This window comes from Lampetra planeri, unplaced genomic scaffold (assembly GCF_965212315.1).
Source record: "Lampetra planeri unplaced genomic scaffold, kcLamPlan1.2.h2 scaffold_341, whole genome shotgun sequence".
NCBI classification, from domain to species: Eukaryota; Metazoa; Chordata; class Hyperoartia; order Petromyzontiformes; family Petromyzontidae; genus Lampetra; species Lampetra planeri.
The window spans coordinates 39,828-56,864 of NW_027615164.1; the positions used below are offsets into that span (position 1 = coordinate 39,828).

Genomic DNA, 17,037 nt, shown 5'->3' on the forward strand with positions numbered 1-17,037 from the left:
TTTCTCATTTTCTCTTTGTACGTGACTTTACCAGTTTGCTATTATTTAATTTCTTATTTTCCCTTTCTACGTGACTTTACCGAAAGAACCAAGGAGTAATTCCTGCAGTCACAAAAGTTTCCCCAAATCGTTCTCCGAAAACGAACGGACGGGCACAGCGACACTCAAACTACACAGTTTATCTTACCGAGATACCGTGGAGACCCTTTATCAGCAAGCCCTGATGGCAGCTCGACTCTATGCAAAGAGATACACGCAGAGACCCATAGAGACACACAGAGACTCGTAGAAATACACATAAAGACCCATAGATACACATAGAGACCCATAGATACACATAAAGACCCATAGATACACATAGAGACCCATAGGCACACACAGACACTCGTAGAGATACACATAGAGACCCATACAGTAGATACACAGAGACACATAGATACACATAAAGACACATAGATACACATAGAGACCCATAGGCACACACAGAGACTCGTAGAGATACACAGAGACCCATAGATACACAAAGAGACCCATAGATACACATAGAGACCCATAGACAGAGGTGGGACAAAGTCATTGTTATGCAAGTCCAAGTCGAGTCGCAAGTCATCAAATTCATGACTCGAGTCTGACTCGAGTCCAAGTCACATGACTCGAGTCCACATCTCATAGGTGGGACAAAGTCATTGTTATGCAAGTCCAAGTCGAGTCGCAAGTCATCAAATTCATGACTCGAGTCTGACTCGAGTCCAAGTCACATGACTCGAGTCCACACCTCTGCCCATAGATACACATAGAGACCCATAGATACACGCAGAGACCCATAGGCACACACAGAGACTCGTAGAGATACACATCGAGACCCATAGATATGTAGTGGTGATACGTGCTGGCAGGGAGGATCGTGAGACAGCGCGTGGTGGGTGGCTACATCACGGTCCGCATAGGCCCCGACCCCTGGAGCGGAGGGCTATGTAAGGCGATGCGCGGGGGCACTCGGGGAGTTGGTAACCGGCGAAGACAGAAGACGGAGGAAGAGATAGGCCCTGGGACCCCTAGCCCCACTGCCCTTGTAAGGGCCGGGGCTCTGTGAGGCTCAGAGGCGAGGCCTTGGGATTCACGGCCCGACGCCCTTGTAAGGGCCGGGCTGTGTAACCCAGTGGTCGAGACCCGTGGCCTGGCAAGGCGGGTCTGATAGCTCCCCGTGGGGAGAGTGTAGCCGGAGAGCCTGAGTGCAAGGCAGAGTTAGGTACGCGTACCCCAAGGAGAGACGGAGTGCGTGGCCGAGTCAGGCACGCGTAACATAGGCGTTATCTCGGTTGTGCCTGTTACTGTGCAACCATTGTGAATAAAAGAGTGCTGCCCTGTCAACTCGTCTCCCGCCATTATTGAAGATATTACAGATACACAGAGACCCATAGATACACATAGAGACCCATAGATACACACAGTGACCCATAGATACACATAGAGACCCATAGAGATGCATGGGGCCCTATATATACAGAGACCCATATAGATACATAGAGACCCAGAGACTAAACTTAGTTTTATTTTGCGTCGTTAAGCCCGCCACCACCCGACACAGCCAACTAATTAGTAAGGTTTGTCACGTAAACAGAACGTGATATAGTAGGTTTTTACCCTTTAAAACTGGTACAAAACTGACACCTTTATTCAAGGCATCATGTTTGCAATAACCACAGCACAAGTAGTCAAAAAAGCAAACAAAAAGAAGCAACTCTGATAATGATAATAATATAGTGTAGTGTATAGTGTAGTGTATAGTAGTGTATAGTGTAGTGTATTGTAGTGTATAGTAGTGTAGTGTTTAGTAGTGTAGTGTATAGTGTAGTGTATAGTGTAGTGTATAGTGTAGTGTATAGTAGTGTAGTGTTTAGTGTAGCGTATAGTGTAGTGTATAGTAGTGTAGTGTATAGTGTAGTGTATAGTAGTGTAGTGTATAGTGTAGTGTATAGTAGTGTAGTGTTTAGTGTAGCGTATAGTGTAGTGTATAGTAGTGTAGTGTATAGTAGTGTAGTGTTTTTGTGTAGCGTATAGTAGTGTAGTGTATAGTTGTGCAGTGTAAAGTGTAGTGTATAGTTGTGCAGTGTATAGTGTAGTGTATAGTAGTGTAGTGTATAGTGTAGTGTATAGTGTAGTGTATAGTAGTGTAGTGTTTAGTGTAGCGTATAGTGTAGTGTATAGTAGTGTAGTGTATAGTGGTGTAGTGTTTTTGTGTAGCGTATAGTAGTGTAGTGTATAGTTGTGCAGTGTAAAGTGTAGTGTATAGTTGTGCAGTGTATAGTAGTGTAGTGTATAGTGTAGTGTATAGTAGTGTAGTGTTTAGTGTAGTGTATAGTGTAGTGTATAGTGTAGTGTATAGTGTAGTGTATAGTGTAGTGTATAATGTAGTGTATAGTGTAGTGTATAGGATGAACGCTGAGATAAGGGGGCACGGGGTCGTTATTGTAGTGCGTATATAATCTGGCGCTGCACTCTGATGCTGTAGGAGGAAACATTTATTAAAAGTCTATTTAACTAAGTAGAACGTGTAGTCTATATTTATTTAAAGTTGCGCATTTTAATGTGACGTCACATTTCTCAACCCCCCCCCCCGTCACAAATGTCTGACCCCCCCCCCTCCCTAGGTGCGTGACGTCATTTATGGACGGCCCCTAAGGCTTTGTTGATGTCGTCACGTTCTTACACCGCGTGCCTCCCACTGGACCATCTGGGGGATTTCTCCTGCTGCAGTATAAATACATGACATCATATTTCAATAGCTATGACAAGGTTAAGATACGATTACGTCACGACACCTTTTCTTAGCTAGAGGCGTGACGTCAAACACCCCATCTAGTCGCGCGCGCGTGACGTCACGGTCGTAGCAACGCCCCCCCTGCCCACCCCCGCGGTCTCCATGGAGACGCCACCTAACCCCCTACCCCCTTGCCCCCTACCCCCACCCCGCGGTCTCCATGGCGACGCCACCACCCCCCACCGCCGCTGCCATGATCCTTGGCGGCTTTGAGTCGGTCAATCCGCTTAAAAGCGTAACGCGATCATCGGTCACAATCCGTCGGCATCCGCTGCCATCGGCCCCAACCGACGCCGATTAACCCACTCCCAAGCCGTCTCCGTCTCTTAATCGGCGGGGAATCGATCGCCGTTCGAGTTTAAACCTCGTCGAGAAGGAGATTTGTGCGGTGGTGGAGGGGGGTGGTGGGGAGTTGGTGTCCATGGCAACCGCCCCCAATGGCGGCCTAGTCACACACAACCTAGGCAAAGCCTGCGTCGCGTAAGTTAACAAACTAAACTCACGGTGTTATTTTAAGTAACAAAAGTATTTTTTTTAAGTTTTATCTTCGCTACATTTCCGTTTCACTTCTCGGCAGAAGATCGTCGCCGCGCGAATGGCGGTGAGTAACGCGTTAAGTGTTACCGATACCAGCTACTGAGACTAACATTGCCCATAGACTAACATTGCCCACAGACTAACATTGCCCACAGACTAACATTGCCCGAAGACTAACATAGACTGACATTGCCCACAGACTAACATTGCCCACAGACTAACACTGCCCATAGACTAACATTGCCCACAGACTAACATTGCCCACAGACTAACATTGCCCGAAGACTAACATAGACTGACATTGCCCACAGACTAACATTGCCCATAGACTAACACTGCCCATAGACTATCATTGCCCACAGACTAACATTGCCCACAGACTAACATTGCCCGAAGACTAACATAGACTGACATTGCCCACAGACTAACATTGCCCATAGACTAACACTGCCCATAGACTAACATTGCCCACAGACTAACATTGCCCACAGACTAACATTGCCCGAAGACTAACATAGACTGACATTGCCCACAGACTAACATTGCCCACAGACTAACATAGACTGACATTGCCCACAGACTAACATTGCCCATAGACTAACATTGCCCACAGACTAACATTGCCCGAAGACTAACATTGCCCGAAGACTAACATAGACTGACATTGCCCACAGACTAACATTGCCCATAGACTAACACTGCCCATAGACTAACATTGCCCACAGACTAACATTGCCCATAGACTAACACTGCCCATAGACTAACATTGCCCACAGACTAACATTGCCCACAGACTAACATTGCCCACAGACTAACACTGCCCATAGACTAACATTGCCCATAGACTAACACTGACCACTAAACTATATTGTCTGTTACCAGGTGTAAGGCTACGCTGAGCTGATGTTTCGCTCTTTTCAAACAAAGCAACCTGGCCATTACTAGATTATCGTCGACATTAAACACATTCCTCCTGCGGAGGGAGCTGGTAGGAACGTTGGGTTGCTCGGTCAATGGCCTGCAGGGTCAACGGCGGCGTGGTGTATTCCGCAAATATGCCCGACTGTGAGGGCGGGCACAAGCCGGCGTGAGTAGGTTAAACGTTGAGTTTTATAAGGGCACCACGGGGTGACCAGCCCCTCCCCACCCAGCCCCACCCCTCCCACCCCCCACCCAGCCCACCCTCCCCACCCAGCCCACCCTCCCCACCCAGCCCCTCCATACCCTCCCCTCCCCACCCAGTCCCTCCCCTCCCACCCAGCCCCTCCCCACCCAGCCCCTCCCTCCCCACCCAGCCCCTCCCCACCCAGCCCCACCCCTCCCACCCAGCCCACCCTCCCCACCCAGCCCCTCCCCAACCTCCCCACCCAGTCCCTCCCCTCCCTACCCAGCCCCACCCTCCTCACCCAGCCCCTCCCCACCCTGCCCACCCAGCCCCTCCCTCCCCACCTAGCCCCTCCCCACCCTGCCCACCCAGCCCCTCCCTCCCCACCCAGCCCCTCCCTGCACGACGGACGGACGGACACAATAATCCCCTGTGGGCTGGTGTAACCAGGAGGTTCCTAGCAGTATAGCAGCAAACTAATCTGAATCCATAATACGATTGTTTGGGTTAGATTGCATGAATATAAATGCGTTGTACTGGTAGAAACCACCTGGTTCCACCAGCCCACGGGATTATTGTGTCCGTCCGTCGTGCATCCAAAAATGGGAGGGGTCGGGCTGTGTGGAGAGGGGAGGGTGGGGAGGGGCTGGGTGGGGAGGGTGGGGGCTGGGAGGGGTGGGGCTGGGTGGGGAGGGGCTGGTCACCCCGTGGTGCCCTTATAAAACTCAACGTTTAAACTACTCACGCCGGCTTGTGCCCGCCCTCACAGTCGGGAATATTTGCGGAATACACCACGCCGCCGTTGACCCTGCAGGCCATTGACCGAGCAACCCCACGTTCCTACCAGCTCCCTCCGCAGGACAATGTGTTTAAAAAAAAAGTATTTTTTAAATATTTGTTTCACCTGAAGACGATTGCTTGTGTTGCGAACGAAACGTCGTGATTTTTTAAATTATTATTTTTCTATCTACATGACTTTATCGAAAGACCCAAAGAGTATAAACCCAATGTTTGTTTCGAAACAATTTTTTTTTAATTTAGCTAATTAACTTCGTTTTCAGAAGCGAACCTGACTGTCACTAAATCATAGCAGTGCAACAAAGTGGCTGATATCGTGTGAACATTTATAGCAGTAAAATTATATAAATACACAGAGACCCACAGATACCCAGACCCATAGAGACCAATAGATTAGCACGGTTGGCTACATATGCTGCCAAAGAAGGTCAAATTACACCAATGCTCACAAACCGCACGTAACCTAAAAGTCTGTTAAGCCTACACGGGGGTGGATCTTTGTCTTTGTGTTTATGCCAATATCTGTGTGTCTCTCCGTCTCTCTGCCTGTCTGTCTGTTTCTGTCTGCCTGTGTTTCTCTCTCTCTGTCTCTCCGTCTCTCTGCCTGTCTGTCCCTCTGCCTGTCTGTCTTTCTGTCTGTCTCTGTGTGTCTGTGCGAATGGGGAGCGGTGGTGTCGCGGTTAGCACGCTGCGCTACGAACCCGGCGACCTGAGTTCGATTCCCGCTCATGGTCAACACCAGTGACGATTATCAGAACCGATTCTGGTCCTCCCCTAGGTCGACGCAGCCTAAAATGAGTACCTGGTGCGGTGTGTAGTAAACATCACCATTCAGGAGACAAAAGCAGCCGGGCGTTTTGTTGGCCACCCACCCCCTTGTGTGCCGTGCCGGCCTTCATAGGTGCTCGTTAACAGCACTTGCCCCAACAGTCTGTTGAGGCTACAATGGGGGATATTTGTCTTTTTGTGTGTCTGTGTGTACAACGGAGGGAGGAGGAGCGACGCTCACAACAACGAGCATAGCGCCGCGTGGCTAAAGCACAGCAAGTTGGCACAGTAGGGGGCACAGGTGGTGCATCAGCCAGTCGTCTCAGTCAGTCGACCCGTGGCACCTGCTGGGTCTGCCCCGTGACCTGCCAGCGGGCATTCGACACTTCACGTGGTAGCCTCAAGGTGCACATGGCCTGGCACAAGCGTCGTGGTGACGTCACTGTGGCGAATGGCTGTTGTTGTTGTCTGTGTGTCTTTGTCTTCTCTGTGTGTGTGTGTGATGCAACTCCAGCCCGTCACCTTCTACGCGGTCACCGAAGCACCCAATATCTGGTCTCTTCCTCTCCCTCTGCCCGCCCTCCTCGTCGCCATCGTGGGGGCCTACGTCCTGTTGCTGGCGCTCGCTCTGCTACTGCGTTGCTGCTGGACGGTGCGGGCTCAATGGGCATTGTTGACGCCAAAGATTGACAGCAACAAATTGAACTGACTCTGTTTAACGCGTAGGAGGCTTTCGCGACCAATATCATCCATAAGAGGGTTTTTTGGGTTCAATCGCGTAAATATGTAAATGTGTCGTTCGACCCGCCATCACCCGACACAGCCATTTAGTAAAGGTTGTCACGTAAACAGAATGTGCCAATTGGTTGCTAGTACAGCACTAGTGTGTAGTGTAGTGTATAGTAGTGTATAGTGTAGTGTTTAGTAGTGTAGTGTATAGTGTAGTGTTTAGTAGTGTAGTGTATAGTGTAGTGTATAGTAGCGTAGTGTATAGTGTAGTGTTTAGTAGTGTAGTGTATAGTAGCGTAGTGTATAGTGTAGTGTTTAGTAGCGTAGTGTATAGTGTAGTGTATAGTAGTGTAGTGTACTAGTACAGCACACCGGTGTGTCTCTCACTGTTCAAATAAACCTACAATTAAAATTATAGACTGATCATTTCTTTGTCAGTGGGCAAACGTACAAAATCAGCAGGGGATCAAATACTTTTTTCCCTCACTGTACTACACTACACACTACACTATACACTACACTACTATACACTACACTACTATACACTACACTATACACTACACCACACTACACACTAGGGGTAACTGCCCCTTTCCTAGATACAGCCTAGATCTCTATCTCTATCGGTGTATCGCTCTCTGCATTTCTTTCTGTTTCTTTCTCTGTCTCTGTGTGTCTCTCTGTGTCTCTCTGTGTCTCTCTGCCTCTCTGTGTGTCTCTCTGTGTCTCTCTGCCTCTCTGTCTCTCTGTCTCTGTGTCTCTGTCTCTCTGTGTCTCTGTCTCTCTGTGTGTCTCTGTCTCTCTGTCTCTGCCTCTGTCTCTGTGTCTCTGTCTCTCTGTGTCTCTGTCTCTCTGTGTATCTGTCTCTCTGTCTCTGTCTCTCTGTGTGTCTCTGTCTCTCTGTCTCTCTGTGTCTCTGTGTCTCTCTGTCTCTCTGTCTCTCTGTCTCTGTGTCTTTGTGTCTCTCTGTCTCTCTTTCTCTCTGTCTCTCTTTCTCTGTCTCTCTGTCTCTCTGTGTCTCTGTGTGTGTGTGTACACGCAGGAAAGGGGAGGCTCCCCGTGTGACCCTGACGGCTGCTGCTCCCCCCCCTCTTCCTCCTCCTGCACCGACTGCTGCCTGAGCTGCGCTCGGAGCTGTGATTGCCGAGTTCCCACGGTGACCGGCTGCCTCGACTCCTGCTGCCCTCGTCCCAACGTGAGGCCGCTCGCGCCAAACTATCTCGGCTGTCTAAAGCTAAACCCTCTGAACTACCATTGGAACCTCATTTGCCAGTAAAAATATGATAATTGTTTTTTTTACCCTTCTATCTGGCAACAAAACTGACACCTTTTTTTACAAGGAGTCATGTTTACATAGACCACAATACCTGCAGTCATAATGCAAACAAAAACATAACTCTGATAATGTGCCTTTTGGCTTCATCTGGTCCAACACCATGTGAGACTAGGCTCTAAGGAAAGCTGTCTCGGGTGTGGACCAATCAACTTCAAGGACAGTGCATACATTATCAGAGTTTGTTGCCAGATAGAAGGGTAAAAAACCAATTACCCTCTGAACTAGTTAAGCCAATGAAGATGTGGCCACGAACTTTGAGCGTGTTGAATAGCTGTGAACCCCTTATCAGTGCCCCCTGCCTTATCACAGACCAACGAAGATCTTATTGGTGACCCCGTGCCCCTTATGAAGCTCAACGTTCACCCATCGCAAGGGAGAAACACAAACAAATAGACTATCACCACCACTACACTCATCACTAGTACTCTCTCCACTACACTCACTTCTAGTACACTCACCACTAGTACACTCACTACCACACTAACCACTTACACACTCACCACTAGTACACTCACCACTACACTCACCACTAGTACACTCACCACTAGTACACTCACCACGACACTCACCAATACACTCACCACTAGTACACTCACTAATACACTCACCAATACACTCACCACTACACTCACCAATACACTCACCAATACACTCAGCACTAGTACACTCACCACTAGTACACTGTGTGTCTGTGTGTGCGTGTCTATGTGTCTGTCTGTGTGTCTTTGTGTGTATCTGTGTGTGTGTGCGTGTCTGACTCTGTGTCTACGTGTCTGTCTGTGTATGACTGTGCGCATGTCTGACTGTGTGCGTGTGTCTGTGTCTTTGTGTGTGTCTGACTGTGCATGTGACAGTGTGCGTGTCTGTGTGTGTGCGTGTCTGTGTGCGTGACGGTGTGCGTGTGACGGTGTGCGTGTCTGTGTGCATGTGTCTATGTGTCTTTGTCTCTGTGTCTCTGTGTGTGCGTGTGTCTGTGCGTGTCTGTGTGCATGTGTTTGTGTTCGTGTTTGTGTGTGTCTGACTGTGCGTGTCTGACTGCGTGTGATGGTGTGCATGTCTGTGTGCGTGTCTGACTGTGCGTGTGACGGTGTGCGTGTCTGTGTGCGTGTGACGGTGTGCGTGTCTGTGTGCGCGTCTGACTGTGCCTGTGTCTGTGTGCGAGTGCCTTGCTCAGCGTTTCAGAAGCACCCGCGCCCACCTCTGTGATTGTAGCGGCATCGGCTGCAGCTTTGGTTCGTGCTGCAATTCCTGCTGCGACTGCAACAGTGAGAGAGCAACCGGATGGGGGGTGGGGGGGAGTGGTGGGGGTGGTGGGGAGGGGGGGACATCCCCCCCTGACCCCCACCCCAATCCCCCCCCCCTGCCACCTCTAACCTCTGACCCCAGGGAAATCTAAATTAGTTGCTATCATTTCAACAATCGTGGGGTGATTTACATCCTTTGGGAAGCTTCTTTTGTGATTCTTTTTCCTAAACGTAACGATTCGTCCGTCCTTTGATTGTGCGTGGTCTTTGGTGATTCAGGGATTCTTTGCGTGATCTCAATGAGTCTCAAGCGGTACGGCTAGTGTCCCCCCCCCACCCCCCCCCCCCCGTCGATTAACGATGACAATTGATTTAAAGCTTTCGTGACTGCAGGGATTCATATTCTTGGTTCTTTCGGTAAAGTCACCACGTAGAAGGGAAATAATATAATAATAAAAATATAAAACAATTAAAATTCTCACGACGCTTCAAATTTTCTTGCTGTGGATTTCACACCTGATGATGATCGCTTGTGTTGCAGTCAACGTCGTGAGATTTGTTTTATTGACTTTACCGAAAGAACCAAGAATATGATGATCACCCTCCCAGCCCCTGCCTGCTGCCACATTTAGATAAACCCCTCCCCCCGACCCTGAACCAGTATTTAAGATCTTCTTAATTTTGGAGCTTTCGTGACTGCAGGAATTATTCTTTGGTTCTTTCGGTTAAGTCACGTCTAAAGATAAAATAATAATTTCGATTTAAGGGGACGGCTACTTGCGTTGTGGCCGAAACGTCGTGAGAATTGTTTTATTATGTTTTATTTGTATTATTTTATTACTTCCCTTCTACGTGACTTTACCGAAAGAACCAAGAAGATGAATCCCTGCAGTCACGAAAGCTTTAAATCGAAATTTAGTTGTTTTCATTTATTATTATTTTATTATTATTAATTTTTTACCTACGTGACTTTACCGAAACAACCTCAGAGTATGAATCCTTGCAGTCACGAAAGCTTCAAATCTAGAATTTTTGTTACTACGTTACGCGAGCACGCGCGGCGGTTCGCTCTTAATGCCCAGTTCCCATGTTCGACGAGCCTTTCAATTTGGCCAACGGCGGTGTTTTGGAGGAACGGATTAAAAAAAAAACACATTAACCCCGAGGGACTAAACTTAGTAGTAGGTTTTTACCCTTTCAACTGATACAAAAACTGACACCTTTATACAAGGCATCATGTTTGCAATAACCACAACACAAGCAGTCAAAATGCAAACAAAAAGAAACAACTCTGATGATGATAATGATATGCACTGTCCTTGAAGTTGATTGGTCCACACCCGAGACAGCTTTTCTTAGAGCCTAGTCTCCACTGGTGTTGGACCAGATGACGCCAAAAGGCGTACAACTCAAAAACAGCGCACTATCAGAGTATTGAGAGCTCGGGGTAAGCATTTACACTATGAGACCTCCTTTACCAGTGGCAAAATATAGTAGTAGGTTTTTACCCTTTCAACTGGTACAAAAACTGACACCTTTATACAAGGCATCATGTTTGCAATAACCACAACACAAGCAGTCAAATGGTGGTTTTGTGGAGATCTTTCCGCGATATTTTCGATGACTTTTGAGTGATTTCCGCTTGCTTTGAAATCGCTTTTTCAATTGCTTTTGTTGCATGGTTTGGACGCGATTTTAATCGTTTCAAGAGATCTGTGATTTTTATTTCGTCTGACTTGAGGTGTCTGATTTTATTGATTGAGATCTTTGCGCGATTTCAAAGATCCTCATGAGCTCGTTGAGAAATTGTCAATCGTTTGTGCACAATCTGAGATTCATCTTTTTGGTTGTTTCGGTAAAGTCATGTAGAAGGGAAATAATAAAATAATAAAAATTAAACGTAATAAAATTATATAATATTATATTATTTTATTATGTTTTATTTTTATTACAACATAATAAAATAATAGAATATTATATTATTTTATTATGTTTTATTTTTATTATTTCCCTTCTACGTGACTTTACCGAAAGAACCAAGAAGATGAATCCTTGCAGTCACGAAAGCTTTAAATCGAAATTCAATCTGAAATTATTTTGACGTGGTTTTTAATGCTCTGGTTACATCACATTCTGTCTCGAGTAATTTCGTCTACGTGTATACATACATCTATCTGTCTGTGCTTATCTGTGTCTCTCTCTGTCTCCCTTAGTCTCCATCTTAATCTCTCTGTATTTGCATACGTCTCCCTCTGTCTCTGTGTCTCTCTGTGTTGTAGCTCTGTGAGTCCATTCTGTACCTCTGCTGCTCATGCTCTGAGTGTCTGTGTCTCCGTCTTGTAGCCTTAGTGAGTCCAGGTTCTGAGTGTCTGTCTATGTGTCTCTCTGTGTTGTAGCCTTAGTGAATCTAGGCTCTGAGTGTCTGTTTCTGTCTCTCTGTGTTGTAGCCTTAGTGAGTCCAGGCTCTGAGTGTCTCTCTGTGTGTCTCTCTGTGTTGTAGCCTTAGTGAGTCCAGGCTCTGAGTGTCTGTCTCTGTGTCTCTCTGTGTTGTAGCTCTGTGAGTCCAGGCTCTGAGTGTCTGTCTTTGTGTGTTGTAGCCTTAGTGAGTCCAGGCTCTGAGTGTCTGTCTTTCTGTGTGTCTCTCTGTGTTGTAGCTCTGTGAGTCTAGGCTCTGAGTGTCTGTCTCTGTCTCTCTGTGTCTCTCTGTGTTGTAGCCTTAGTGAGTCTAGGTTCTGAGTGTCTGTCTCTGTGTCTCTCTGTGTTGTAGCCTTAGTGAGTCTAGGCTCTGAGTGTCTGTCTCTGTGTGTTTCTCTGTGTTGTAGCTCTGTGAGTCCAGGCTCTACCGTTGCTGTCCGTGCTCCCAGTGCGTCTGCGGGTGGCATGAGCCCGACTGCAACAACTTCAGCTGCATCTGCTGCTCACTGCGACTCAACTGAGTTCACCGTATCGGAGCGGAGACTCACAGCGGCCTTCAGCGTGTCTTAGGTGTGCCTGAGTCTGTGTGAGTGTGTGTGGTGGTAGGTGTGTGTGTGTGGGGAGCGGTAGTGTAGCGGTTAGCGCTACGCTGCGCTATGAACCCGGCAACACAAGTTCGATTCCCGCTCACGGCCAACACCAGTGACGATTATCTGAACCAGTCCCGGGCCTCCCCTAGGTCGACTCAGCCTCAAATGAGTACCTGGTGCGGTGTGTAAACATCGCCACTGGGGAGACAAAGGTGGCCAGGCGTGGTGCTGGCCACCCACCCCCTCGTGTGCCGTGCCGGCCTTCATAGGTGCTCGCTAACAGGACTTGCCCCTACAGTCTGTTAAGGCTATATGGGGGATCTTTGTGTGTGTGTGTGTAGTGGTGTGTGTGTCTGTAGTGGTATGCACAAAGCTTTAACAGAAAATCGGAGGCGCAGGAAGACTACCACCACGGACTGGTCAGGAGTTCAAATCCATCACCTGCCACAAAATCTGCAAGTCAAGGATCGGCCTTGTCAGCCACCTGCACGCCTGCCAACCACATGGGCCTCTTCTTCCTCCCTGATTTTCGCAAGCGAAGAACCAGCCGCCACCGACGACAACGAGATGTGTGTGGGTGTTGTGGTAGATGTGTGTGTGTTGTGGTAGGTGTGTGTGGGTGTCGTGGTAGGTGTGTGTGTGATACGACCAATCAGGCCTTCATGATGATGGGCAGTCTCCGGTAAAGCTACGTGGCGGAGAATCGGAGCTATTCCCTGTTCACCTTGGGGGTGCGACAGGGATATCCTCTGACTCCTATATTATTTAACATCATCTTTGACCACGTAGTTTGAGAAGCTTTCTATGGCTGTGCCAAAGCAATTTCCATCCGGTACAGATATAATGGGAGGCTGATCGATGCTCGGGTGCGGTCGAGGTATGGCTCCCTATTGGTCAACCATGTTATGTACGTTGATGATCTGATGATTGCTGATCAATCTGAGGGGTTGGAGGCTCTGCTGCTAGACCTGGAGCTTGCCACTAAGAGGTGGGATCTTACCAACAGCCTAACCCAAAACAAAGCACCTGCCTGGGTATTTCGTGCCATCGAATACTCCACCTCCTCAACTCCCCATGAGTGATGGGACAGCTGTGGAGAGCGGGTGCTCATGGCTATCTATAGTTTGGCAACAGAGGTCTCACTGAATCAGTCGAGCAGCATTTTTCTATCGGCTGCTAAACGCTGTGTGGAGGCTACCTGGCCTTTACACTGAGACCCCCTTTACCAGTGGCAAAATATAGTGATAGGTTTTTACCCTTTCAACTGGTACAAAAAAGGCTCTAAGAAAAGCTGTCTCGCGTGTGGACCAATTAACTTCAAGGATGGTGCATATCATTATCAGAGTTTCTTTTCGTTTGCATTTTGACTGCTTGTGTTGTGGTTATTGCAAACATGATGCCTTGTATAAAGGTGTCAGTTTTTGTACCAGTTGAAAGGGTAAAAACCTATCACTACCTGGCCTGTCGCTTCACTCGAACCACCGGGTCTTTTCGGCCACAGTAATGCACTCCCCTCTGTATGCTTCTGAAATGTGGATCCCTTTAAAACACATTCCTGCGGAGGGAGCTGGTAGGAACGTTGGGTTGCTCGGTCAATGGCCAGGGTCAACGGTGGCGTGGTGTATTCCGCAAATACGGCCGACTGTGAGGGCGGGCACAAGCCGGCGTGAGTAGGTTAAACGTTGAGTTTTATAAGGACACCATGGGGTGACCAGCCCCACCCAGCCCCACCCCACCCAGCCCCACCCTCCCCACCCAGCCCCTCCCCACCCAGCTCCTCCCTGCACGACGGTCAGACAATCCCCTGTGGGCTGGTGGAACCAGTGGGTTCCTACTAGTAAAAGGAACATCTGCACCGGTGTAAAACATTTAGGCTGGCCCTGCCTACGATCCATCGGTTTAACCTGCGGTCTGGATTGTGTGAGGGGCCTCACACATCCAGATAGATCTGGATATTCCCATCGGTGAGCTCCGGAATACAAGGCTATATTGGCTGGGTCATGTTGCCCACATGCACAGCCCTATCGCCTCCCCAAGCAGCTTTTGTTTGGCCGGATAAGAGGGGGCTGGATTGGCGCAACACAGACTGGAGAAGAGACGGAGTTGATTTGGTACAGAAGGACGTGGAGCTGAGTGGATTTGCCGATGACCGGTACCAGCAGTGTCAAGATCGCCCTCTTTCGAGGAGACTCGTGAAGGACGCGGCTACTGGGCAGTTGGAGGCACTTGCCCTGGAAGCAACAACGGAGGGTGGAGGAGCGATGCTCGCAACAACGAGCCGAGCGCTGGGCATCTAAAATCCATCAATTTGGCACAGTATGAAGAATAGGTGGTGCGTCTGCCAATTGTCTCGGTTAACCCACGGCACTTGGGTCTGTCTGGTGACCTGCCTCCGAGCCCTCGACACTGCACGTGGCCTCAAAGTGCACCGAGCCTAGCGCTGGCTCATCACTGCCACTTGGTGGTGAACAGGAGCTACTGTTGCTATGTGTGTGTGTTTGTAATTGTGTGGGGAGCGGTCGTGTAGTCGCGCTACGAACTCGGCCACCAACACCGGTTGACGATTATCTGAACCGGTCCTGGGCCTTCTCTCCTCAAATGAGTAACCTGGCGTGGTGGTGTAGTAAACATCACCACTGGGGGAGACAAAGGCGGCCGGGCGTGGTGCTGGCTACCCACCCCCCCCCCCCTTGTGTGCCACAGTGCTGGCTTTCATAGGCGCTGCTGCTATTCGCTACGAACAGCACTTGCCCCAACAGTCTGTTAAGGCTACACGGAGGATCTTTGTATTTTTCTTTGTTTACAATTGTATATATGTGTGTGCGTATGTATATATTTGCATGTACAAGTGCCACATTCTCGGTCTGCTACAGATGGTTTAATCCGATGGTTGTCTACACAGAACATCCTCATTAAGTCTCAAGATGCTTATTCATCAGGATCCTGGCACAGTGTTTTATTTTCTAGCATCACCGGCCAAATTCTCTCTTAAATGTGTAGAGACGTTGATTCTGAATGTTGGAGGGGGGAAAAACCGGAGGATTCCGGAGAAAAATCCACGCAGTGACCACCACGGGAGAGAGAGAGGGAGAGACGCAGACTCCAAATATACAGCAGCAGGCGTCATCCGTGTCGGGATCGAACCCACGACCTCCTGCATACCAGGCGAGGGAGTTAACATCTCACCAAATATACAGTAGCAGGCGTTGTCAGTGTCGGGATCTTTAAGCCCACGACCTGCGTACCAGGTGGGATAGTCAACATTTCTCTAGCCACCGTGGCGCCCTTTGATAAACCTACAATTAGAATCAGAATATTTATCGTGGTAAAATACCTTGATTCATAAATCTCTCTGCTCACAGATGTCCAGTCGGGGCACGGGGTAGGAATGTTACAAGAAAAAAACACGACACGCAAACACGATGGCAGTGAAAAGTACAAGATAGGTAAAGAAATCACCCAAACACATACAAATACAACACTCAGCTATCCCCATCCTACCAGGCAAAGCCCACTAAGGTATTTAATTATTTTTCAAAAGCGACCTGGCCATTGCTAAATTATAGCAGATCAACTAAGTGGCCCCGTGATTTGGACATAGAAAGCAGAAAAAATATCTAAATAGTCTAAAACGCATGTTTTTAAATGTGGAGGGAAACCCCGGAGAAAAAATCCACGCAACCGCGTGCAGAGAGAAAGATGCAAACTCCAAATAAGCAGCAGGCATCAGGGTCAGGATCGAACCCACGACCTCCTGCATACAAGGCGAGGTAGTGAAACATTTCCTAGGAACTGTGGCAGGACACTCCCTTAAATGAAGAGATCTTGAGACTCTGTGAGGCTCTGTCATGTTAAAGCGAACATAATTGAAAATGATAATGAATTATTAAAGAATCAATGGTCACCATCACACGCTGCGTTCGTGATTGATCACATGGCTGCTGCAGACCAGAAGGTTACAATTCGACATCGAGGTGAGTTGGCGAGCCAGGTGATTGCGTTGGGAGTACAGGGACTACCTCGACTTACGGACTTTCAGAGATACGAACGAACTGTTCAAATATGTCCAATTGCCTGTTCGGACGAAGAGTCGAAATTTTAACCGTCACAAGAAATGGCGGTGGTGGCATCTATGTCTGCAGAATGTGAAGAACCAGTGGCATCTACATATACAGAACGTGAAGAACCAGTGGCATCTACATCTGCAGAACATGAAGAATCAGTGGCATTTAGAGAACGTGAAGAACCAGTGGCATCTACATCTACAGAACGTGAAGAACCAGTGGCATCTGCAGAACGTGAAGAACCAGTGGCATCTACATCTGCAGAACGTGAAGAACCAGTGGCATCTACAGAACGTGAAGAACCAGTGGAATCTACAGAACGTGAAGGACCAGTGACATCTACAGAACGTGAAGAACCAGTGGCATCTACATCTACAGAACGTGAAGAACCAGTGGCATCTACAGAACGTGAAGAACCAGTGGCATCTACATCTGCAGAACGTGAAGAACCAGTGGCATCTACAGGAGATGACATGACTTCTAAAGCCATTCCCCGTGTTTAGTGTACACGCCGTACAACTTGTTTGAAATCGGCAGGAGTAAAGTTGGGACTTACGAACACAGACCTCTGGAACTTGACTCTTCCGTAAGTCGAGGTATCAGAGCGGTGATTCATCGCGGCGGTGATGC

At 48.4% G+C, this 17,037-nt stretch overlaps 1 protein-coding gene across 2 annotated transcripts; it reads left to right on the plus strand.

The window, feature by feature from the left end:
- Window positions 1–2,974: 2,974 nt before the first annotated feature.
- LOC144740899 (uncharacterized) lies at window positions 2,975–16,253 on the plus strand. Of its 2 annotated transcripts, XM_078623600.1 has the most exons (5): window positions 2,975–3,422; window positions 6,544–6,681; window positions 7,801–7,953; window positions 9,269–9,359; window positions 12,161–16,253. In XM_078623600.1, exons 1-5 carry the CDS (start codon window positions 3,417–3,419, stop codon window positions 12,166–12,168), a joined length of 396 nt encoding a protein of 131 aa, XP_078479726.1. In that variant the 5' UTR covers window positions 2,975–3,416; the 3' UTR covers window positions 12,169–16,253. The 2 variants fall into 2 exon arrangements, with proteins under 2 accessions (XP_078479726.1, XP_078479725.1); XM_078623599.1 differs by lacking the exon at window positions 9,269–9,359 and having other exon boundaries at window positions 2,976–3,422.
- Window positions 16,254–17,037: the final 784 nt, after the last annotated feature.